This window comes from Chelon labrosus (assembly GCF_963514085.1).
Source record: "Chelon labrosus genome assembly, chromosome: 10".
NCBI classification, from domain to species: domain Eukaryota; kingdom Metazoa; phylum Chordata; class Actinopteri; order Mugiliformes; family Mugilidae; genus Chelon; species Chelon labrosus.
In genome coordinates this window covers 27,777,462-27,801,395 of record NC_140360.1, presented here as the reverse complement: position 1 = coordinate 27,801,395, position 23,934 = coordinate 27,777,462, and the positions used below count along the sequence as shown (strand labels likewise).

The 23,934-nt window shown below is 42.6% G+C and overlaps 1 protein-coding gene across 1 annotated transcript; it reads right to left on the bottom strand.

The window, feature by feature from the left end:
* Positions 1 to 4,679: 4,679 nt before the first annotated feature.
* On the bottom strand, positions 4,680 to 23,930 carry ano11 (anoctamin 11). Its single transcript, XM_084553521.1, has 24 exons — positions 23,864 to 23,930; positions 23,614 to 23,760; positions 22,999 to 23,125; positions 22,713 to 22,906; positions 22,037 to 22,144; positions 21,440 to 21,576; positions 21,293 to 21,350; positions 21,091 to 21,201; positions 20,846 to 21,011; positions 20,109 to 20,199; positions 17,865 to 17,961; positions 17,636 to 17,779; positions 17,176 to 17,313; positions 16,073 to 16,171; positions 15,498 to 15,600; positions 11,591 to 11,702; positions 11,424 to 11,478; positions 11,243 to 11,340; positions 10,311 to 10,447; positions 10,020 to 10,225; positions 9,799 to 9,935; positions 9,254 to 9,344; positions 8,806 to 8,937; positions 4,680 to 5,881 (listed from the first exon to the last, which is right to left on the bottom strand). The coding sequence occupies exons 2-24, from the start codon at positions 23,743 to 23,745 to the stop codon at positions 5,855 to 5,857; spliced, it is 2,700 nt and encodes an 899-aa protein (XP_084409647.1). The 5' UTR covers positions 23,746 to 23,760; positions 23,864 to 23,930; the 3' UTR covers positions 4,680 to 5,854.
* Positions 23,931 to 23,934: the final 4 nt, after the last annotated feature.

Below are 23,934 nucleotides of genomic sequence, written 5' to 3'. Positions count from 1 at the left end.
CAATGCAGATCCTCTCTGAGCGCCTCTGCTCTCCCTTTTCCCTCCCTCCCTCTCCCTCTCCCTCTCTCTCTCTCTCTCTCTCTCTCTCTCCCTGCTACTGTTGAGTAAGTGCTCTTATTTTCTCTCATATTCTCCTCCCCTTCTCTTGCCCTTCCTCCAACTCTAATAGTTATTTAGTGTCTCATTTCAGCACCTGCTTTGAGACAGAAAGAGGCAGAGAGAGAGAAGGGAAAAGAAAGAGGTTGCACCACTTTGGGACTGTGTACATGTAAACATATACATGTGTGCGTGATGACATACACGCATGCATATGTGGGTCCACTTAATCAGTAAGAGTGTAACTATACGCTGCTTGTGCAATGTGTGCATTTAAACAAAAGTATGCCTGCAAAAGTGGACACTGGCATGTCGGTCTTTGTGCAAGAATGTATCTGCTGCAACACTGTGCATGCAGCTCCATTGCCGGAGACGCCTCTGGCTATATGTGTGTGCGTCTGCCTCCATGCAGCTTTCACTGCCAGACTGTGAGCTGATGACAGAAGGAAGCTGCTACGGCATGCTTGGACTCTCTCATCTCTTCTCGTGCTTCCTTGCTGCTGTTTTGGCTATGTTGACAAATCAAACTTTGGAAGAGCCGCGATGGTGGTGGGGAGTTAGGTTACCTCAGGACAGGCGTTTACTCAGCAGTGGTGGACGTCTAATATTCCCTATCTTTGTTGGAGGAAATTAGGTCACTGTAGGCTTTCAAGTTGACAGAGATTTTTCTTTCTTTTGTGTCATTATTCTCAGAGCAAAAGATGAAAGTGGCAACGCTTAGCATAAAACAAAAAAAAATATATTTTGGTACTTAAATCAAGCACATAAAAGGAAATGAATTCAAATGCCATATTTTTAAAGCCAAGAATGTTTGCATTAATCAATATTTTTACATATTAACGATGAGCATATGTAATGAAATGGGTTACCGTAGTGGTTAGTGCAGTCTTTGTGGTGTTTCACTCTTTCAGGTGAATCCCCATCATACAGTTAGGTTCATGTGTATTCGGACACTCACACAAGTTTGGTTATTTTAGCTGTTTACCAAAACATAATCCCATACAGTAATATAATCAACATGGGCTTAAAGTGCAGACTCTCAGCTATAACTTGAGGGTATTCACATTGGAATTGGAGGAAGGGTTTAAGAACCACAGCTCTTTAATATGTGGCCAGCTCTTTGTCAAGGGACCAAAACTAATTGGACAATTGACTCAAAAGCTATTTCATAGGCTGCATGGGCTATTCCCTCGTTAGTCCTTCATCAGTTAAGCAGGTAAAAGGTCTGAAGTTAATTCCAGACGTGACATTTTGCATTTGGAAGCTGTTGGTGTGAACCCACAACATGAGGTCAATGGACATCTCAATGAAAGTACAACAGACAAACCATCCTTAGGCTGAAAACAAAAGAAGAAATCCATCACAAAGATGTTAGGAGTCGTACAGTTTGGTACATTCTGAGGGGGAAAAAAAAGAGTGCACTGGTGAGCTAGGGAACTCAAAAATAACTGGACGTCCACAGAAGACAACAGTGGTGGATGATTGCAGGATCCTTTGCACGGTGAAGAAAAAACCCTTCACTACATCCATCCAAGTGAAGAACACTCTCCAGGAAGTAGGTGTATCCAAGTCTACGATAAAGAGAAGACTTCATGACAGTAAATATAGAGGGTTCTCCACAAGGTGCAAACCATTAATCAGTCTCAGAAATTGAAAGGCCAGATTAGCCAAAAAAACATAAGAAGAAGCCAGCCCAGTTCTGGAACAGCATTCTTTGGACAGATGCAACTAAGATCAGCCTATTCTAGAATGATGGGAAGAAGAAAGCATGCAGATGGCTTGGAACGGCTCATAATCCAAAGCATGACATCTTCTGTCATACATGGTGGACACAGCGTGATGGCATGGACATGCAGGCCTTCCAATGGCACTGGTTCACTAGTATTTCTTGATGATGTGACGTGATGTGAAGACCGGACAAATTCTAAAGTGGATAGGGATATACTTTCTGCTTAGAGTCAGCCAAATGCAGCAAAGTTTATTGGACAGTGCTTCATAGTACAGATGGACCATGATTGTGAGAAACCAGTACACATAGAAAAGATGACTCTCCCCTTTTCCCTGCTCCCAAAAGAACCAGAGCTCCATAAACTTGCAGTCCAGAAACAATCTTTATTTGCCATTATGATACATCTTCAGGGTGAGCATTGCCAAAACAACAAAAACTACTAAACATAACTTCTGACTTGTCTACCAAACAAATCCAAAATAAAATGCAGGAGTCCTTCCCTGACACCCTAACCAAAAACAGGAGAAAACCAAGAAAACAAAACTGGCTTCCCACCCCTACTTGGCAGGTCTGCAGTTAAACATTAAAACTTGTGGGTGTACAATATGCTCAGAACATGGAGTGGTTCTGCTCTTGGTTGGCCACAGGAGAAGCAAGAGAGCGACTGGCTTCTCCAACAAAGGCGCTTCGTCAGGTCTCCTTCAGTCACTGGCTGGCCTACAGGAAGCTGAAACAAAAGAACAAAACAGCAACCCCTGCAGGCAGGGAGGGAGCATAGTACCACACAGGCAAATCACACACACACAATATGACTCATTGTCATAACACCCAGCACCTAAGATCAAACATTTCTTCCCTAAAGAAAAGGACTGACATTTAATAACCCATGTGAAATAAAGCATCGGCCACAACATTGGCACCTCCTTGGAAGTGATGAATTTCAATGTTGAAATCCTGCAACAAAGACCATCTTATGAGTCACATGGAGACACATGACAGAGTTACAAAAATAAGGGTTTGTTTCAATAAATAGAAAACAAAAGGCAACAGGTGAGACATGGCGAGCTTCTGCAGCTGAAAAGTGGTCGTCTTAGACCTCTTCAACAAGGCCCTTTAGTCAGTCTTCTCAGGAGTGACTGGTTAAGGTAAAAAAGCCCAAGCCAGGGGAGTACATACTGCAAAAGCAACGTAGGAAGGCAAGGAACTGGAACATTCTGAAATGGCCGAGTCAATCACCAGCTCTCAAGCCAATCGAGCATGTATTTCACTTGCTTAAGACAAAACTAAGGGCAGAAAGACCAACAAACAAACAACAACTGAAGACAGCTGCAGTAAAGGCCTGGCAAAGCAAAACAAAGAAGGAAACCCAGCGCTTGATGATGTCCATGAGTTCCAGACTTCAGGCAGTCATTGCCTCCAAAGAATTCTCAAGTATTAAAACAGAACATTTTATTTATGGTAATGTTAATTTGTCCAATTACTTTGTTGAGACTGTATAAAAATGTTTGCTATTCCTAGATGTTTCATATGATATTTTTGTTCAACCCCTTGAACTAAACCTGAAAGTCTGCACATCCATTTGCATCTCAGTTGATTCATTCCATATCCGATGTGGGGGCATGGAGAGTCCAAATCATGAAGATTGTGTCAATGGGCCCAACTGTATGTCATGTTGTAGGCTCTGGTTTCTTACATTGTTACCTTGTTGATGATGTGCAGCTTCCTTTCGCAGCTCGTGCGTGCAGGCGTCTCACTCCAGCAGCCAGTGGATGAGCCAGCCACTGTCCACAGTGCATACCTGTGCTCACTGACATGTACTAACTCACTCTTCCTGCAGGCCATGGCAGAGGAACGCACAGCAATCATAACAATCCAGAGATGAATGTGGCCAAAAGAGACGAAAGGAGGGCGGTATTAAGAAAATGAGGACAGGGATGAAATAAAAGAAACAGAGGGAGGAGAGAGCATCGAAGAAAGGGTGAAGTGGAAGAGTGGAAGAGGAGATAAAATAAAAGTCAGGAGTTGCCCGAGGCCACAGCCATCGGAGGAGTTTGCGAGGGGAGGGGGTAGAGGAAGACAGAAATCATTAACGAACACCTGTCTGTTTCTGACTCCTAATAAATCAGCGTCGTCTTTATCTGTCTCTGCTGTTAGGAGAAGGTTAACGTTCTCCGAGGGTAGGGCGGGACGGAGAGATGAAGCAGAAGAAAGTGGAGAAGATAGATGGGGTGGAATGATTAGAGTTAAAGTTCATCCCTACAGCACAGCGAGCAAAGTATCTCCCAGCTGAGACAGAAGCATGTGAGAGTTCCACGCTGAGGGAAGCATTTGCATTCATCAAACTAGATTTATTTTAGAAGGTTTAAAATGCATATATCAAGATAATATTTCACTCATGTTTACAATATTGTACATTAGCTACTCTCTGAAATCTTAATCTGAAAAGTCTGGCATGCTTAGTGTTGATGGACAGTAAACATATGTAAACAGTAGGAATACGTTGCGGACAGGGGTGTAGATGTTTGCAGATGTTTTTCATCCCACCAAGATATTATATGTCTATATTAAATGTGTATTACATTTTAAGCATGAACAAAACTTGCTGTCTGATATCTAACCAATGTCAAGAGTCATTCTCCATAGACCTCCATGTTAACAAATTATTATTATTAAAGCCTGATACTGTTTTGGTCTTTACAGTTAATTTCTCCATTCACAGAGTACTTCCAATGGTACAGGTGTGAATTTTTCTATAACTCACCTCTTTAAAGTATATTATAAAAGTATGCATAATTAAGGGCATGGTCACTTTAAGTGTCAGGTGGTTGGCCTCACAGGTTGCACCTCAACTCTACTCAAACTCCACTTCCTTGTTCTGGCTCTGCTTGGCAGAGTGAGACACTGCCAAGATGGAAACGACAAGAGCCATCACACTGAGCTTCAAAACTTCTCTTAAGGAAACCTATGAGTGACAGCCAGTGAGTACCAGGGTAAAACTAGAGAAATCAGATGTTTCACTTCCAGTACCTTACAAAATATTGAATCCGACTCCATGTGAAGCACTGCATAATTGGAAAATGCAGATCCATGTTTTAGTTTGAGCCAGGTGACTTACTTTCTCGTCCTGAGTGCACATGTTTCAATCAACCTGAGGCCTTGTACCTCAGGTGTGACAGACCCCTGTGAGATTCTTACTGATCAGAACCTGGAAACAGTCTGATAACATTAACAACACATGGTGCAACTTGAAGGTTGATTCAAGGGTTGTGTGTCCACTCTGTTTAATTAATCCTGTTGTTCTTGGTACAGGTCAGTCTGCCACTTGGACGTTTTCCACAGATGTGCAACATTATATTTGTGCAAGGGATGAGATTTATCAGAAAGGAAAAGCATCATCAGTACTTTGACATACCAGCCTTGAAAATTTTAAAACGTTTACATCGCACTGTCCCACATATCAAACACAGAAAGACACACAGGGCTATCTGTGACTTTGTTTAGCTAGTTGTAGACAGACGTTCTGATGTGAACTATAATCGGCAACTACAAGATACATCACAAACAAGCATCCATTTTGTTTTCCTGGAGCATGCGTTGTAGGTCTGTTTGCACTACCTACAGTCTGCACATAAATTTTCTGGCTGCACATGCTTGTCTGCACAAACCCTCGAGAACTTTATGTCAAGCAGACCCACATAATCGTTGCTGACATCTGGATGCAGAAAGCATGAATACACCTTGAGGTAGCCAATCAAAACATCATTTTTTGAACATACTGCAGATGCAGCTTCATTAGAAATGTATTCTTCATGTGAAAAAGGAGAAAAACTGACATGAGTTTAACTGAGCTTCCATCGCACACCTGCTTATCCTAACATCTGTGCAGCAGCATATACATTAATAAAGTGAAACACAATCCCAGTGCAAAGAGTTCCACATGAGAAAAAAGTTCACTCGTGTTATCCCAGATGCAAAGGAGCGTCTTAGATTCCTCCAGTAGTCACTCCTTTTCCACAGAAGAGTCCTAACTCATGTTTCCAAAGGACGCGTCACTTGCTTCAGGGGAGGCAGTGCATTTGGGTTTGGACATGGAAAGAATGGGGAAGGAGCACAGAAAAAGCACACAAAGTTAGCTCTGTCAGACTGACTACTGAGATTGTACAATCTTTGTTGCAACATGCTACTGAATTACATCTGGCTACTACGATATTATATTCTTGTCGCACAAACTGGTCAACTAAGAGGCACTAACAATAAAACAGATTACTTCAATAATTCAGTAGGTCTAAATAAGTGTGAGTCATTTTGAAAAATAGGATTCATTTCATTCTTTGAACCAATACACCAACCAACGAGCACACAAATGAACAATCTGTATCTCAGAGTTCTACATTTTGGGAAATACATTTTAGAGATCACTAGACTTATAGGCAGTACATACTTCTGCGTTAAGTTGCAGAGGCTACGGCGACAACGCAGAAACTACACAGAGCCTTCGCAGAGCCTTGCACCGTAACTGACGTGTACCCAGAAATATAACTACGCGTCGAGGCGATGCAGAGCGCAAGAGCTGTGATTGGTCCTCTTGGGAGTAGCGTGTTTCTGCTTTAGTATTTCCGGCTGCTTCTCCATCTGCGCAATTTTCGAATTGATTCTTTTACAATCAATAATATGTTTTATAATTGTTTTTGGACCAATAAAGAATCGGTAAGGTTAACTGAGGAGGTTTGGAGAAAGTTTCAGTAGCAATTGTTGAAAGAAGGAAAGCAGGAAGTAGAAACAAAATGAACCCAACCGGCAAAAGAGACACAGCGCCGACAGGTGTTTGGGTGGCATTGTTACAGAGTGAGCCAGACTGACGAGCACACAAGTATAAATGGTTCACACAGGCGTTGGCTACATACGTAGGTTACGGCATCCAGGTCCACATAAACTCTGCTTTATTCCCATTCGTTTTTTTATATGATAACTCTAAGGGTTAGCCTAGCTTAGCACAAAGACTGGAAATGAGGATAAAGCTAGCCTGGCTCTATTTAAAGTTAACAAAATGAAGATCTATAGCTAGCCTGGAGTAGTTAATTTTTATCAGATTATGAGTCTGCTTAGGCACCATTTGGATTTCATTATGAGACATTGGTTAACAGGAAAAAAAAAAAAAAAAACCTCTCCAAGCAACTGGATAGTCCTACAACCAACCAGAGCCATGTTGTTGTAAACTAATTAACTACATCACTGTTACTTTTCTGTTCACCATCACGTAAAGCCCGTCCAAACGATTTGTTTGGCTCAGCAGATCTTTTTTCTGGGTTTGCTAGGGTATAATCAGTTCCCTCCAGCTTCCATGCTACTCTTTAATTCATACATACAAAAGTGAACTATTTATTGAGCATTTCTTACCAACAACCCTGCCAGTTTAAAGCAGCTAGTTTAAGCAGCTAGTTTAAAGCAGCAATACTATGATACAGTGTTTTTGCTTTAATAAATAATGTCCAAATGAACGATCCCTAAGAAAAATGTAAACACCCAGAACGCATTCATCAGCAAAAACTGCAAACAGCTCTAAAACAGGGAGACAGGGGAGTAGTTTTGAGCTGTAATTATAAATCTGACAATAAATAATTATTGTAGCTGAGGGCACTATACAAACATACCATATAGAATGTTTTGCAGATTTACAAACTGTAACAGTAAATTCTAATAGATTATACTGCAGTGTAGTTCAGTTTGCACATTAAGCTGAGGGCACACTACAAGATTTTTTGCCAGATTTACCCACAATTCCCAGTTGGGCAAAGTCTGCACCAGTCTGCACTAGTTGGGGACAGTCAGGGGGTAGATGACACAAAAATCTGTTAGTTTGTGTGGGTCTGTAGACGCGAATCTGCAAGTGTGTGAGGGGAACAGACCCAACCTGACTTCAGGACACAGGAAATAGCACCAGAGGATGACGGGAGAGTGGCGACAAAGAAAACCTGGGCCATAAAAATGGAGCCAAGATTAATCGAGTTGTAGCAGGAGCAAGCGTGCCTATATGTTGGTTGCAGTGCATACCACAACTGTTGCTCTTGTGAGAGTTTGCACAAGAGTTTGATGTGTTCAATTGGCTTTAGTCGGTTTGGCAAATCATGTATCTGTGATCTCCAGTCTTTTAGCTGTCATACAGAAATCTGCTGGAGCCAGTCTGTTAGTGTGCACTCCTAGTCTTTTCAAAATCTGTAAAGACTGTGAAGCCTGCGTAGTGTAGGGTGTCCCCAGCTTGAGGCTTTAAAATAATGTTTTTAATTTCTTATCACTTACTTGTACTGTACTCACCTGTCATCCAGTAACACTCACTACATGAGACACACGACAACAGCATGGGTCAGAGCACAGGGACACACACACACACGCACAAACACACACACGTGAGGACAAATATACATGCTATGTGGTTATGAGTGGTGAATGTACTGTCAGTCATTTCTAAATTTTTATTCCGGTGACAATGTTATCACATCATGAACATCTATAGCTGTAAGTTGCATAGAGTGTAATGAGTTTACTACAGCTAGCCGGGCCGCAGGTGCTTTGCAGATTTTCCGTGGAGGTGTGTGTGTAGGTGGGTGGGAGAGCTTTTAAAAGCCTTTAAATTGCGGAATTTATTTATGGGGATCACCAGTGTCAGTGACAGGTTTAACACTGTAACATGGAAGCACAGGGAAAACAACCCACTGCACAACATTTGTGATATGATTCTGACATTTAGGTCACATATCATGATACTGATATTGTTCTCAAACTAACAAATTCATATTAAACAGAGAATTGATTAGTTCATTCTGATATAGAAAATTGCCTTAAACATTCAATTACTGTAGTGTCAGATTTCCTGCATGAGTTTGTGTTGCATGGCATTATGCGTGTGTCTGTGTCCCATGTTCTTACTGACCTGGGCTGGAGGTGCCTGGAGTGGCAGGGGCGGCCCCTCGGCCTCGACTCACCAACAGTGCCTCCTGATTTTCAGCCAGAGCTTGCTTAGCCAGGTAGTGCTCCCTCTTAATCTTCAGCTCCAGGGATTCAGGGACATCAGGCACAATCCAGTCAATGGCTCGCAGTACGAAGAACACCACGTGCTTGAGGAGGGGTAAGAAGACATTAAGAGGATTCCATATCACACTTAAGAAACTTAGTTATACAGAAAAATGTACAACTAAATGCTTGAAAACATTAGCAGAATCAAAGTAAGTCTGGATGCTGCATAAAAAAAAAAAGCTTCAGAAACTGAGCAATATGCCAAAAGAAGGCTAAATGACCAGCAGTTAAAACATGCACCTGGGAACAGAGGTTCAAATGGAGATAGAGGCGTGGGTGAAAGATAAGAATACCTAAAATGCGGGCATTAAAATCACAAACGGAATAAACACAGGGCCAAAGCTGCTGGCTTCATACCTCAAATGCAATAATAAAACCAAGTCTGACAGCAAGGAGTTCCCAGTAGAACAGTGTGTAGCTTCCACTGTTGTCTCTGAATGCTTTATACCTAAAAAAAATAAATGAAATACAGACACAGCAGATTGTACGTTGTAACATCTTGTGTGTGACATGCAGCAGCACATGAGCAGAAAGATGTTAACATCAGTAACACCACCATCTGTTGGTCAAGTCTGAGATCTGAAGTCAGAAAAGTGAAAACCTTGATACTAGGATTTTTGGTAACGCTAAATGAAACGTATTCAAAACACTGAACGGATCTTCTCTCTTTTGTTTCTGTCTCTAAGTGGCCAGCCTCAAGCAGTTGGGTCCCTCCCTATGAGCTCAGTTCTGCTCAAGGTTTCTTCCTGTTAACCGTCACCTTTGTGCTTGCTGTATGGTTTTCATGCCGGGTTCCAGGCCAGGTTTTTGTAAAGACCTCTTTGTATTGTTAAACTGAATTAAATCTATGTGCCCAGATCTGATCACTGTTGCGTGCACTTTTCAATCAGTCGACAGCATACCTGCACATGGGGTACTCTGTGAAGTTAACTGGGGCGTAAGCCAGTGTGAAGTTGACGTATCCATGGAGTTCATTATCAAACTTGTACTGGTAAAGCAGACGAGGCAAAAACTCTGATGTGAAGGCTATTAGGAAAGCCTGAGGGAGGACAAATTATATTGTTGTTAAAAATTGAATTATTAGTACCCAGTCTGATAGTGATGTTACAGTTGATGAACTCACGTTGGCGATGACAGACAGGTGTGACAGAGCTTCCAGTATGTTGAACCAGACTCCAATGTTCTGGGCGCGCTCCGCCACAGGCCGACGGTACTCGCATACAAACTTGTGGGCGTCAAGACGGATCTCCACCCAGTTGTTGAGGAGAGCGAAGAGCGGAGCTAGGGGGAACGCTGCCACAAAGATGGTAATGAACCCGAACTGGAGGACTGCAGAACAGGGAGTCGTTGTTAATTGAATTCCTGACTGTATTCAGAACAGACGCATATGTGCTTTAGATATATGTGTACTCACCCATCTCCAGATATTCTTCAAACAGGCCCTCACACTCCACCAGCTGGTAGTCTTCCTCCCAGCGCTGAGGCTCATGGGATACCTTACCCCTCAGCACCTTGGCCAAAGATCTCTTCTGCTGCCAGGCCTTCACTTTTCTGTCAGCAGAGACACCGTGCCAGACATTTACCAATGTGAACATGAACAACATTTCATGTACTCTCTGCGTACTCTTCCCAATTCTTTGTGTTTCAGGTGTCTTCCCTCCTTCATGTCTGCCTGAACCTACACACCTGAAGCCTATCCATCCAGCAGCCCCTGCAGTATATCTACCCCGGTGTCTCATCCACTCCTTGCCTGTCTGTTGTGTCCACCTGTACAGCAACTTGGCTGATCATGGCTAAGATTTAGATTTTGTCTTCATATGCACGCTTGACATTTTGTAACCTGTCTCTCTGTCTGTATTCCAGGATTGTTACCTGTCACCTCTACTGCCAGATCTCCAGCTCAGCTCAGTACCACACTTATTTCTGGTCTCCCATTTTCAATCAGTTTCCAACCTGCCTTCACCTTGCCTGCCTGCTGAAACTGGCCATCACCAACCGTCACCCTCAGCCTCATCTTCACCTGCCAGTATTAAAATAAAGATTCCATTTCATCACAAACCTCTGGATCTGTGTTCTGCTTCTGGTTCCGTTTTGCATTGCCTTGTGATACATTCAACACTGGGAGAACAGAGGTCAGTCTCATCTACCAAACAGACTGATTCTGTTTCAACATATATATTTATATTTATCATGAATTTTTAATTTGGGCAGCATAGCTGCCTAGAAAGCACATAACTAAAGCAGTGAAAACAAAGGTTATGGTGGAAATTAAGGACATTAGATTTTCAGTAAAAATCAGATGATGTCTCAGAAAAGCCGTGCTGTTACATGTGGGAACATACGTACGGTATAATGAACTCCTGAACATTGTTGATGAGCTGCTTCCCCACCATTATGATGAAAAGTTGTTCAGCCAGTTCAATGAGACACCCGCCGGGGCCACACTGTAATATGAAGACCCATAGTTCTGACTCTGAGGGGAAACACTTTTAAATACTTGTGTAAATATAAAATAGGAGGGACTCACATCTTCGTTTCTCATCCCAAACAAGGTCCCATATTTGGTAGGATAACCCACAAACCTAGCCAGAGGGACGAAACAGGACGACAGTGTCTTTGTGACAATGTGTTCATGATATCACAATAGTTTTTGTTAGTGATACTAGTGTTTGTTCTGACTGACAGACATCTCACCTTCCTTTAAAGAAAGCCACGTAGAAGGGAGATGAGTAGAAGTTGACAAACTGGAAGATGAACACCTTGAAGATGAAAGCATTGTCATACTGGGTTTGTGTTCTGTGCATCTCTGCAACAGAAAGGAAAACAAAGAAAGTAATAAAATCTTCATGAAATCCAATTCGATAATTTAGTCTTTTTATATAAGGGCTACACTATATGTTATCTACAAGCTAGAATATGTTATTCATGGAAAATGATTTAAAAGCATTGATGACTCATCCTGCACTAAGTATAAGTATACTCCAATTAAACTATTTCCTGAATTTTCATTTTCATATCCCTCCTTCCCTCTGTTTTTCATTTTCAGCAGCACTGCTCAAAGCCTTCTCCAGCACATCCCAAAGATTCTCAATGGGGTTAAGGTCTGGACTCTGTGGTGGCCAATCCATGTGTGGAAATGATGTCTCATGCTCCACTCTTTCACAATTTGAGCCCAATGAATCCTGTGACGGCTACCTGCTACTAGGGCCTGTTTTGTGTTTTCCCCTTGTCTTGTCTGTTTCTGCAGGTACCTTAGTGGGCGGGTCTCATTTTGGGCAATTGGGAGCACCTGGCCAGTCTCCATGGCTGCGTTCAGACTGCAGACGGATCTGATTCAAATCTGATTCCTTCTCATATCCGATTTTTAGGGCTGACTGTTCACACTGCCTTTAGCAAGTGTCCAAATCGGATATGGTTCTGTTCAGACTGGGCCACATTCTTCACCGGTCTGATAGGTTGCTGTAGCAACGAGCGGAAGCGTCATTCAGCACGTGTATTTGTCAGACGTCATATAATTGCGACAGCGACAAGCAAAACAACAACAAACAACACGATGGATGTACGTCACGTCAGTGTAAAGATTTATAAGGCATGCAGTTTCTTCCTCTGTCCAAGGCGAATTGTTTTCAAAGTCCTCCTCCATTGTGATAGCTGTAATATCACTGTCCGTGGCCGTAACGTGGCTCCTCCACAACGGAAATAGGCACGCGGTCTGGCGCATTGGTTCTGGCCTGGCGTCGCGTAAGTGACGTCACGGACAGTCAAAACCCATCTGAGTGTTGGGAGCTGTTCAGACTGAGACGCATCTGTCCATATCCGATACGAATGCGATATGAAACTACCTCTGGATGTGGTTTGCAACCGTTTGGCAAAAATCGGATTTCATGTGATCTGTCACTGTTCAGACTTCAAAATCGAGATCCGATTCAAATCTGAATGGGCTAAAAATCGGATTTTGGCTGGCAGTCTGAACGCAGCCCATGAGCCTATAAGATCTGGCAGTCACGATCCTCAGTCTCTCTCTGATCTTCGACCTGGACTCCTCCGGCATGGGTTTTTGTTCTGTTGGCTTCGGCCTATTTGCTTTATGTTAGCAGCTCTCAACAATACACATACACTATCATGCACCCATCAACAGACACACTGATACTCAAACCTCAGTAATTCCTATGGGTTTTTTGGTTTTGTTTAAATAAATCAGTTAACCTTTATGTTAAACCGCGTTTCTCTGTTTTTTGTCATGGCTTACGAGCCAGGTTATGACAAAGTGGGGGCTCGTCTCCATCTCTCCAAATTACACAAGGAATCCGAGTTCTTCAGGCGGCCCTGCAACACAGTGGGATCCAGACATAGCAACCCATCCTCCACCTCAGCTGCCACAGACTGAGGGGCATGGACAGTAGACACTCTGCCCGCTGAACAAACCAGACGCGCACTTCCCGAAGAAGATGGAGCAGCGTCACAAGACTCATAAGAATCACGACAGTAATAGGGCTTTAACAGATTGACATGACACAGTTGAGTTTTTCTTCTGCGTTCAGGAGTGGAAATTATATAGTTTAGCTCAGATACCTGCTTCACTACTTCATATGGGCCCGAGAACTTGGCCTGCAAAGGTGAGGTGATTATAGGCAGCAGCGCTAAAACCCGGTCCCCCACAATGAACAACTGGCGCTCAGCACACCGATCGAACATTTTCTTCATTTTAATCTGCGCAGATGACAACTGCTGTTTGGCCAGCTCCTCGGCTACATACAGTCTATGCCGAAAACCATTAATGTAGTCAATCAGATTTTGTGGAGTTTCTGCTTCCTTCCACTGATCAAAGTCACCAGGCCACGCACCCTGTGCCCAAACATCAAAGTCATCTTCCTGCTGGAGGACAGAACCTGCACCCACATGACTGGCGTCCACATGTAGAGAGAACGGGCGATCAAACTGTGGTGCAGCAAGAACCGGAGCATTGCACATCATCACCTTTATTTGCTCAAAAGCCTGCTGGCACACAGGAGACCAAACAAAAGTTACCTTTGCCTTTAGCAAGACGGTAAGGGGTCCTACTACTTCAGAAAAGTTTCTACAAAAACTTCTATAATAGCCCACTAAACCAAGGAAACGCATGAGCTCTTTCTTTGTGGCCGAGACAGGATAGTCTGCAACTGCCTGGACTTTTTCTTGCACTGGACGAACAGAGCCTTGACCAACCACCCGACCCAAGTACGTTACCGTCGCCTTTGCAAACTCACTTGGCGAGGTTGACTGTGAGACAAGCTTCAGCCAAACGGCTGAACAGGGCCCGGACATGTTCGAAATGTTGGGATCAGGTATCAGAAAATATGACCACATCATCTAGATATACTGAACAACCTTCCATGTCCCCCAATACTATGGTCATAAGTCTCTGGAAGGTTGCAGCGGCGTTCCTTGACCCAAAAGGCATAACCTTGTATGAGAACAAACCATTCGGTGTTATAAATGCCGAAATTTCACGCACCTGCTTGGACAAGGGAACCTGCCAGTAGCCCTTTAATAGATCAAATTTACTTGACATTGTCATCTTGGAATATATCCGTGCCATCAGGGAAGAAAAAATCCATGGATGGAATAACCTGGTCATTCAGTATATTCAGGTAGTCGGCTGACCTCATTCTTTGGACACATAATGTTGCCGAACCTAGACCTGACCAACTGCAGCAACCCCAGATCATAGCACTGCCCCCACAGGCTTGTACAGTAGACACTAGGCATGATGGGTGCATCACTTCATCTGCCTCTCTTCTTACCCTGATGCCCCCATCACTCTGGAACAGGGTAAATCTGGACTCATCAGACCACATGACCTTCTTCTATTGCTCCACAGTCCAATCTTTATGCTCCCTAGCAAATTGAAGCCTTTTTTCCAGTTAGCTTCACTGATCAGTGGTTTTCTTAAGGCTACACAGCTGTTCAGTCCCAATCCCTTGAGTTCCCTTCACATTGTACGTGTGGAAATGCTCTTACTTTCACTATTAAACATAGCCCTGAGTTCTACTGTTGTTTTTCTGCGATTTGATTTCACCAAACATTTAAGTGATCACCAATCGCAATCAGTCAGGATTTTTTTGAAGACGATGATTCCCCACTATCCTTCCAGTTTTTAATAATGCGTTGGACAGTTCTTAACCCAATTTCAGTAGCTTCTTCAATCTCCTTAGATATTTTCTCTGCTTGATGCATGCCAATGATTTGACCCTTCTCAAACAGACTAACATATTTTCCACAACCACAGGGTGTGTCTTTCAACATGGTTGTTTAAGAAATGAGAAGCTTCTCATTGCATCAGTTGGGTTAAATAACTTGTTGCCAGCTGAAAGATAATCCCCCATGCAGTAATTATCCAATAGGAGGCTTGTACCTATTTGCTTTTTTTTGGCCAGGCAGTGTATAAAGCTTTGATTTGAAAGTTTGCAGAGGTTAATTGAAAAATAAGGGAGACTAGGAATGAAGCTGGCAACAAACTGAAGACATCAATCTACTCTTTGAGAAGTATCACCTTTTAGTTAGTGGAGATCAAGTGAAGACATTAAGGTGTGAGGTGTTGGAGAGCTTCATTGATTCTTACCCCATTTAGTGAGCTGCTCAGCTAACGCAGTGTAGACCCGGCCCATTAGCAGGATGAGGCCCAGATTTACAATACTGCTGGAGATGTTGGCTATGGTCCCTGCCTGGGGAGGAGGTCACACATGGGGAGAATGTTCTCTATGCAGAATATACTGCAGTATGTACAGTATATTCTACACAAATAATTCAAAATAGAACTCCATTGTACATACACCATACACCGATCAGGCATAACATTATGACCACCTTCCTAATATTGTGTAGGTCTCCCTTGTGCCTCAAAAACAGTTGTGACTCATCAGAGAATGGACATGGGACTTCTGAGGGTGTCCTGTGGTGTCTGGTAACAGAATGTTGTTAGTGGGGGGCCTTTGGGTCCTATGGGTTGAGGGGAGGGGCCTCTGTGGATCATCCCACAGATAATTGATCAGTTTGGGATCTAGTGAATTTGGAGGCCAGGTCCAAAAGTTTCCCAGCAGAACATTATATTGTCACAAGATGGTCAATGTTTTTCACTTCACCTGTCGGTGGTTTTAATGTTGTGGCCAATCGGTATACTGTGTAGAACTTACATACCTCTGTACGCAGCACAGGGCTCCCAGTATGGAACATCATCACGCTGATGATACCTCGGCACATGACCACCGTCACAAGGAAGATCATCACCACAGAGAGCTGAGAGGAAAGACATGAGGATTAATTAAATTGTATTTAGCTAAAATGAAAAGAAATAGAACCTCAATGACAAAATTATTGACATGGTACACAATGCTTGGTTGGCAACTTTTGGTCCCCCATTACTGACTCAGTTTCAGTTTTGTGGAAAAGCTAGACAGATGAGCCAGATGACAATCAATCGAAGCTTTGTAAAAGAGCTGAGATCAACTGTCATTCATAGAAGATCAGCTGAAGGTCATTACTTTTTTGCATATGTGCAAATTAACTTGCAGCCAAAAAGTCTTGTGCGGAACTTCCTAATTAGCGACTTATGTTTGCCACTAAAACACACAGCTGATGTTTACACAAGTTATGAACTAGGTAGAGAATGTGCGTTGTATGGACAGATTGTATTGGACTGTACTCAGTGTATTGTGTGTAAAGGTGGCACAGATGCATTTCGATTTTTCTTCCACCGTCGCTGTTGTAAAAGAGGAGTGTGGGAAATCAGATCCTCCAATCCCTGCCTTGGATACAGCATACGGGGTATGGCTAAGATTATCAGATCATATCCAGCCCTGTGGGCAAATGACCTGAATTCATTACGATAAAGGCTCAGTTACCACAGAAGGATTTAGCAGAATACTGTAGCACACAGATAGCCCCTCCTTTCTGTCTGTTCAGGATCGCAACAATTAAATCTCAAAAGACTCTTCGCTAAAACCAAGTTTAATGAGATCAATAGATCACATCATAATATGAGAAAATAATTGCAGTAATTAATTATATTAACAGGTTGTATTACATTCAGCAGAGATCTGTGACATTCACAAGACAATGTCTGAATGACACACCAAATAACAGCTGATATCACCAGAATCAATACACTGAGTATAGTCTTAAATGGACACAAAGAAGAAAGGCCCTCTTTTCCCAAATATTTCATTTACACTGCTAAATGTACACTTCAGACATTCCAAAACAGAAGAACAACTTCCTTTAAAACGTTATCTAAAACTCACCATCATTATGATGACCATGGAGCCAGTAAACATGCGAGAGAGCCTGGTCTTCTCTGGAAAGTAGGGCTCTTTGACACCAGTTACTGGATTTTGCTCCATGGTTGGGGCCATGGCTGCAAACTCTGGCCGAGGACGCTCCTGAGAGAAGACATGAGACTTGATCAGTACTCTTTATTTAAGATCAACTGCAAACTTCAGGCAAGAGACTCCAAGTCAATGACACTAGCTTCCCAATGCTGAGGTGAGGAACTTCCTTCTCAGCTGTATCATTTACTCCGGTATCCTCTCACCTTACTGCAATCCCTGTGCAAAAATGGTAAGAGAAAATGCATCTTCTTTTGCAGACCTGGTGTCTCCAGATATGTATGCAACTAGATTATGTTGGGTTTGCTAACACCTTAATCATGACATACCTAGGAACCATAGTCTACAGCAAGAGTGAAAGAAATAATGATAAGACCTCTTCTTCATGGAAGTCCATGCAGTCCCAGTGGTGGGCCAGAGTGGCCATCTTTCTCTTCCAGTATTCCAGAAAGGTGACAGCCCAGAAGGACATGAAGACACTGAAGAACACTGTGCCTGGGTGGTCAAATAAGTATCCCAGCTGCAATACGGACAGGTACAGAACAAGCATGACCTCTAAGTGTTGGGATTATAAACTCAGTTATTCACCAGTAAAAGGTCTTTACCTTGGCCATGGTGCAGATGTCAGACATGTTCCAGGCCTTGCATGTTTTACAGAGCGGACACATCAGATAAGTAGCTCCGCTGTCACAGATTTCCTTACTGTTGACAGACACAGAGACCCAGGTTAGTCACAACTAAAAAATAAATAAAAACATTCTTTAAACCTTTCTATGGTCTTCAGGCCTTGATAAATCAGGTGATTGAAAACGAAATATGTGTTCCCACAGTCGCGGTTATTAATGTGAGAGCTAAGGGATTTGGTGGATTAGACGTAATGGATTTTGCCTGCACAGAAACCCAAGACATACTGATTCTCAGATGAATGAATAGATGAAAGATGTTGAAATCAGTCTCTCAGCTTTCTGCCAGGAAACACAGCTACAGCACTTTTCTTGATTAGAATTATTCACTGAGTTATTGAAACCCTGGCTACATATTTAATCAAGTATACAAATAAAGCCCGGACTCACTGAGAGACATCTATCCTCCTTAGTTCTCAAATGGGGGCGATTACGCCGCACTAATTGTCCATTATCACATAAGAGGACTGCAGCTCCATGCTGCCACAGGCTCCTCTCCATCCTTTCTCTCTTTAATCTACAGTGTGAACTAATAAAATTGAATCAGAGACATCTGGTTGCTTCCTTTTTCGAAGATATTGACACCATTCTCTACAACTTCCCCTGTTACATTATAGCAGGAAGACGTTTCTGTCAATAAAACCAGTAGGATGTCATGGGAATTGATTGGTAAACAACAGAAAAGCAATATTAGGGTACACACACTCCAGTACACAATTAGAGTGAATCTATAGTGGAGCCCACTGTGCTGATAAATAATGTATGTTGTAGATATGTCCAGTTACAAGGCTTGTTTTTTGGCAGAATACACTGAGCGTTCGTGTATTTGCAAGTGTCGTCTGATTTCCAGCCATACTATGTCTTAAAGGAAAAGTTACTATACACTTATTTGCTTTTCTTCTGAGAGTAAGATGAGTAGATCAATACTAATCTATTGTGTGATTGTTAAGTATGAGCTGAACTATGGCTGTGGAGCCAGATGCTGGACACAGTCTGTAAGAGCAGGTTTTGGTGCAGACTAATCCGAGGAACTAAATGAACTAAACTAGTTACTGTGAGTACTGCTTGGCATCTCCCTTCAACATCTGCATGCTGGATGCCAGTTTTCCTAAGAAGAGTACAATGTCTTACTTTAACATTCACTTTTTATGTAGTGTTACTTTTGATTTCAATATCAAATAAATCTGGAAGAAATTGTGCAGCACTCAGCTGCTTCTACAGGAGAAGTAATCTTCAGATTTAGAAAAATAACTCAAGTACACAAGCCTTTAATTTATCAAGAGTGCCCCTCTCTGAGACCACACACACACAGATTCTCTGAGTGGACAGAGGATCAAGTTCGCCAGTGGTGGATCAATGATGTTGTAAGAAAGAGCTTAGTTCCTAATAACAATAGCATGATAGGTTTTTGTCAACGGTGGTCAATTTCTATTCATCTCACAATGGCTAGCATGTGGCTGCCTAACCTAACATAGTGAAACTGGTAGCATCAGCTGAGTTAAGACTGTGGGTTAGGGATAGGGTTATGTTAATGTTAGCAGGCTGGACTCCTGAGGGGCTGCTCTAACTAATATACCCACCGTGTGTACATGCATACAAATCAGTCAACTCATTAGTGACCAAATCTGGCAACCTCACTGTGTTGACCTGACTCTAAGAAGCCTCTTCATCCAGAGTCTGACTGCCAAAAAATAGTTTCACGTTTATTCTGAAACACAGATTCACTGATAGACAACTCATTACACAATGAATGCAAGGAGAAACAGAGACGTAACCTGACTGAGTACAATATTGACGCGATTCCCTGCATTTATTGTTAGGTTTAGAGTTGGTCATTTTTTTGTTAGTAATTTTTTGTTACCTAAATCCTTATGCATCAGCCAATGAGAGCAAGACTACAGGTATGGCCAAGGACATGTTTACAGACTTGACATTGTGGCTCAGCTGACCCTAGGCCAGATGGGTGTTCCATAAACTGACCCTTACGTGTAGAAACGGTCTAGTTACTCTTGGATTTGACCAACATACCACAATACCTCGGTTAAATATTATAGTCACATTGAATTAGTTGTGATTTAAATGTTTATTGGGTTTTGTAATGCTATGTCACTTGTTTCAAATATTATGCAGTGAAGCATGTGTTTTGTGTATCATGTGCAGACTCACGCTGGTGTGTTGTTACCCATGGTCATGACTCCAGACACAAAGATCAAGGTTCCAACCACTGCTGCTGGCAGCAGCCAGGCAGTGTAGAAACCTACAGAGACATAAAGCTCCATTAGACTGCAGCTCTCAAGTGATGGGGGGGCAATTATACAGCTGCACTGATGTTTAATGCTGGAGTGTTGTCCATTTCATCCGGAGGATAATAGTTTTATTGTCTAGAGCCTGTCCTGAACTTTTCTGCTGACTGAGGTTAATGCTACACTCCACTCTTTGTTCTGAATGGAGCTCACTTCCCACTTGTGCTGTTAGTTTTAAAAATGTGCAATTCTCTCTGCACCAGGTGGATATTGCCAAGTAAGTCTTCCAGCCAGTTAGATGGAACAAGAGAGCTTGCCTGGCTATAGCTCAGATGGTTCTGTTACACAGTAAAAGCATTGTGTGGATTATTCAGATTTTCATTTACTAGTTAGTGAGAGAGATGATTTTAATATGTAGGAATCAAAGGGCTGATTGTAAGTCACACACTGAAGACTAAAATATATATAAATATATATATATATTTGTCAAACCACAAAATTAATTTAGTAAAATATATGTAAAACTGCTAAACTGTATGCAGTGATTCAGACTGGAAGGTGTCTGTACTGTGTGGTGTCAAAATATGTCCAATTATATCCGCATGAGGAAATCAAAGTAGCTTGAATACCAACTATGTTTAAATAAGAATGAATATTTACCCAGCCAGGCAAAGTAGAGTGCAATCTTCTCTCCAAAGTACTCCCTGATATGATCCAGTGGTTGGTACTTGTACCATTTGCACCAGCGGGCCCAGTAGCGGTAAAGAACCTGCCTCTGGTTCAGCTCGTCAGGACGGGTCTCATACTTGGGAAGCTGAAAAGGACCCTGCAGGAAACAAACACGCTCATGAGTAGAGAGGGGAAAACTTCACAATTTAGCTGGAGGACAGATAACAATATCTCACCTCGTGCAGGGGGAACACTGCTGAGTAGGCACCTTCATTTACCAGCCTGTCCACACCTACTTCAGCCCTCTTCCTTTTGCCATACACTGTCCTGGCAAGAATCTCATAAACCTAAAACAAAACACAACTCTCACTCTCTTAGAGAAAACCAACACTGAACACATCCAGTATGCTGTTACACTGTAACACTTGTGTTACTTACAACACGGTGCCTCTGTGTATTAGTGAAGTATGCTTCATGGTCTTCACAACCAAGGAATCTACAGAAAGTCATTCGTTAAAAACAAAAATACACTGATAAATAATGAATTCAAAGTGACCCGTTCCTACTGTATCAACCACAACTCACCTGCTCATCTTTGACTTCCGAAAGGCACATGTGTAATAGTCCAGCGGCCTGTTTGGCACAGACTCCGTCATTGCGTTAGGTATGCATAGTCTTTTCAGTACTCGAGCAGATGTGTTTAAGTCCAGATTTGGCTGTGCCTGGGAGCAAGACACGGAGCATGAACACCACAAGACTCAAACTTTCTTTATCTTGGTGACACCATTTTGTAATTATAGTTAAAGCTGAAACTGATGGGAATATCATTAGTTCTGCAGTTTTTGATCATAAAACAAAGTAATGGACACATCAACATATAGAGCCGATGGTGGGGCACATCAAGGGGGCCACATTGCCCGCAAAATTTCAACTGTAAACTGATTACGCTCCTGCAAAGATCTGCTGGACTAATCAAATCACTGGGGTGGGCTTTATGTGGTTATAGATAGAAGAGACACAGTATTGTAGTCAACACATCATCTGAATTTGTTCACAACACAATGTCTCTGATTGGTTTTAGGACAGCCCTGTGATAGACTAGCGACCTGTCCAGGGAGGCTCCAGCTCTACCTACCTACCTATCTACCTACCTACCTATCTATGTATAATACTCGTGCTTACCTGCAATGGGGCTCTAAGGCAAAGTTCCTCAGCATAATACACCATCACATCCCAAGGAGCGCTGATTTTAAGAAAATGTATTGTTTTCTTTTCATTAGCTGTTTCCTCCTGTAAGGAAGAGGAGTGAAAAAAAAGTTGCTAATTAAGAAGTCAATAGAAATAATGAGTAGATTTAGAACCTGTCATTAAAGTAACGCTGCATAACTTTGGTCTCCCCATTCTGCCAGTGAGAGTAATTACAAAAACCTGACACATGCGTAGGATGGATGCCTACATTGTACAGTCCCTCAGTCCCTGTACTTCATCCAGGTAAAGCTACACCAATGGTAATCTGTGTTTGTTTAGACTGTATTCTTTCCACTGAGTGTAGAGTTTATTTTTTATCTGGAACATCAGAATGCTTTTTTGCACACTTTCTAGATTTAGGCTCTGTGGAACTCCCAGTTAACACAGTCTACTCCATCTCTGTCACTACATTTGCTCTCCTACTCAGCTCCGGCTAACTTATCACTGCTGTGTGACATGAAAAAGCATCATTGCCGGCGCAGTAAAGCTGGAATTTCGCCAAAGACAGCAGCAACACAGATAGATCAACCTGGAATGTAACAACTGTTCATTTATATGTAAAAGCCCTCCACTATAGCTTGAAAGATATAAGACAAAAGACAGATGGCACCTTTTCCATGAGCAATCCAGCATTCTCCAGATTTTGAACAAACTTCTCCCTCCATTGTGCCAGCTGCGCTTTCCTTCGTTCAGACCTGCTGTTCTCTGCAGTGGGAACGGCTTCCCCCTCCTCACCGCTCACCTCGCTCTTCCCCTTCCCTCTCCGCTTCCTCCGTGAACGAACCTCCCAAACCAGCACAAAGTCTAAACCCGGGATAAAGAACTCAAAAGGTCAGAATGAAGGACTGATTAGCTTGTGACCACTGATCAAATGCAAGCTGCCGTCCACTCCTTACCGATTTTAGTCCTTCCATCTCTGAAGTAATTCCCCAGCTGTGGAACTGGCTGGTTACTTCTTGTATTACAGTGAACATGAATGGGATCATCACCATCCATATCTTCATTAGCAGCTGCGGCTGAAAACTGAAAGCAAGATTATCAAAATCTGGACAATAAAAACGAGTGAAAGCTATAGGCAAAGGATTTCCTCACTTCTCTGCACGTTGACACTTTGTTCTGTATGTGGAGTCTTAATTGCATTTCACTGAGGTTTAACCATAAACTGTTTTGCCAATGCACAGCGCTATAGCAGCCTCCACTTTGCAGTAATGAGGCCAGGAAGATGAGACGGAAAATGATCACTGAAAACAGTCTTTCAGCGCAGTAAAGTCACGTCTCACCACAACGTATTATTGATGTCCTGCACCTCACAGCATATTGTGAATATTACATGAAGGATTCAGCTTCTCTGCTACATCTCTCAGAAGTCAGTGAGGTGTGAAGGGATGAGGCAGAGAAGCAGGCTTATTGGTGGCTGCTGTGTGAACAGGCAGTTATTTTCCTACATTTATAGCATGTGAAAAGAGAACACACCGCAGCATCAGAGGAAATAAATGTATAATAGTGCTTACGTATCGTGGTGGGATAAAGCCTCCATTGTGCAGACTACCATAGCTGTCTGTATTTTGTGCTTCACCCCCGCTGTCCAGATCCAGGAGGACCTCTCTGTCTCCCTTCAGCAGCTCTGAGCCCTTCCTCAACATGATGATGAGCAGGTCCTATACAGAGCATTCACTTGAAACTGTGCTGCAGAAGAAATTCATCACAGAAGTAATTCACAGATGATAGCAAGAGAAGGAAAGAGACAGGAAAGCTTTGTACCTTTGCTGTAGTGGAAACGAAAGCTGCTGCTGAAGTCTGAATTTGCAGCAATCTGCGCTTCCCTTCTCCTC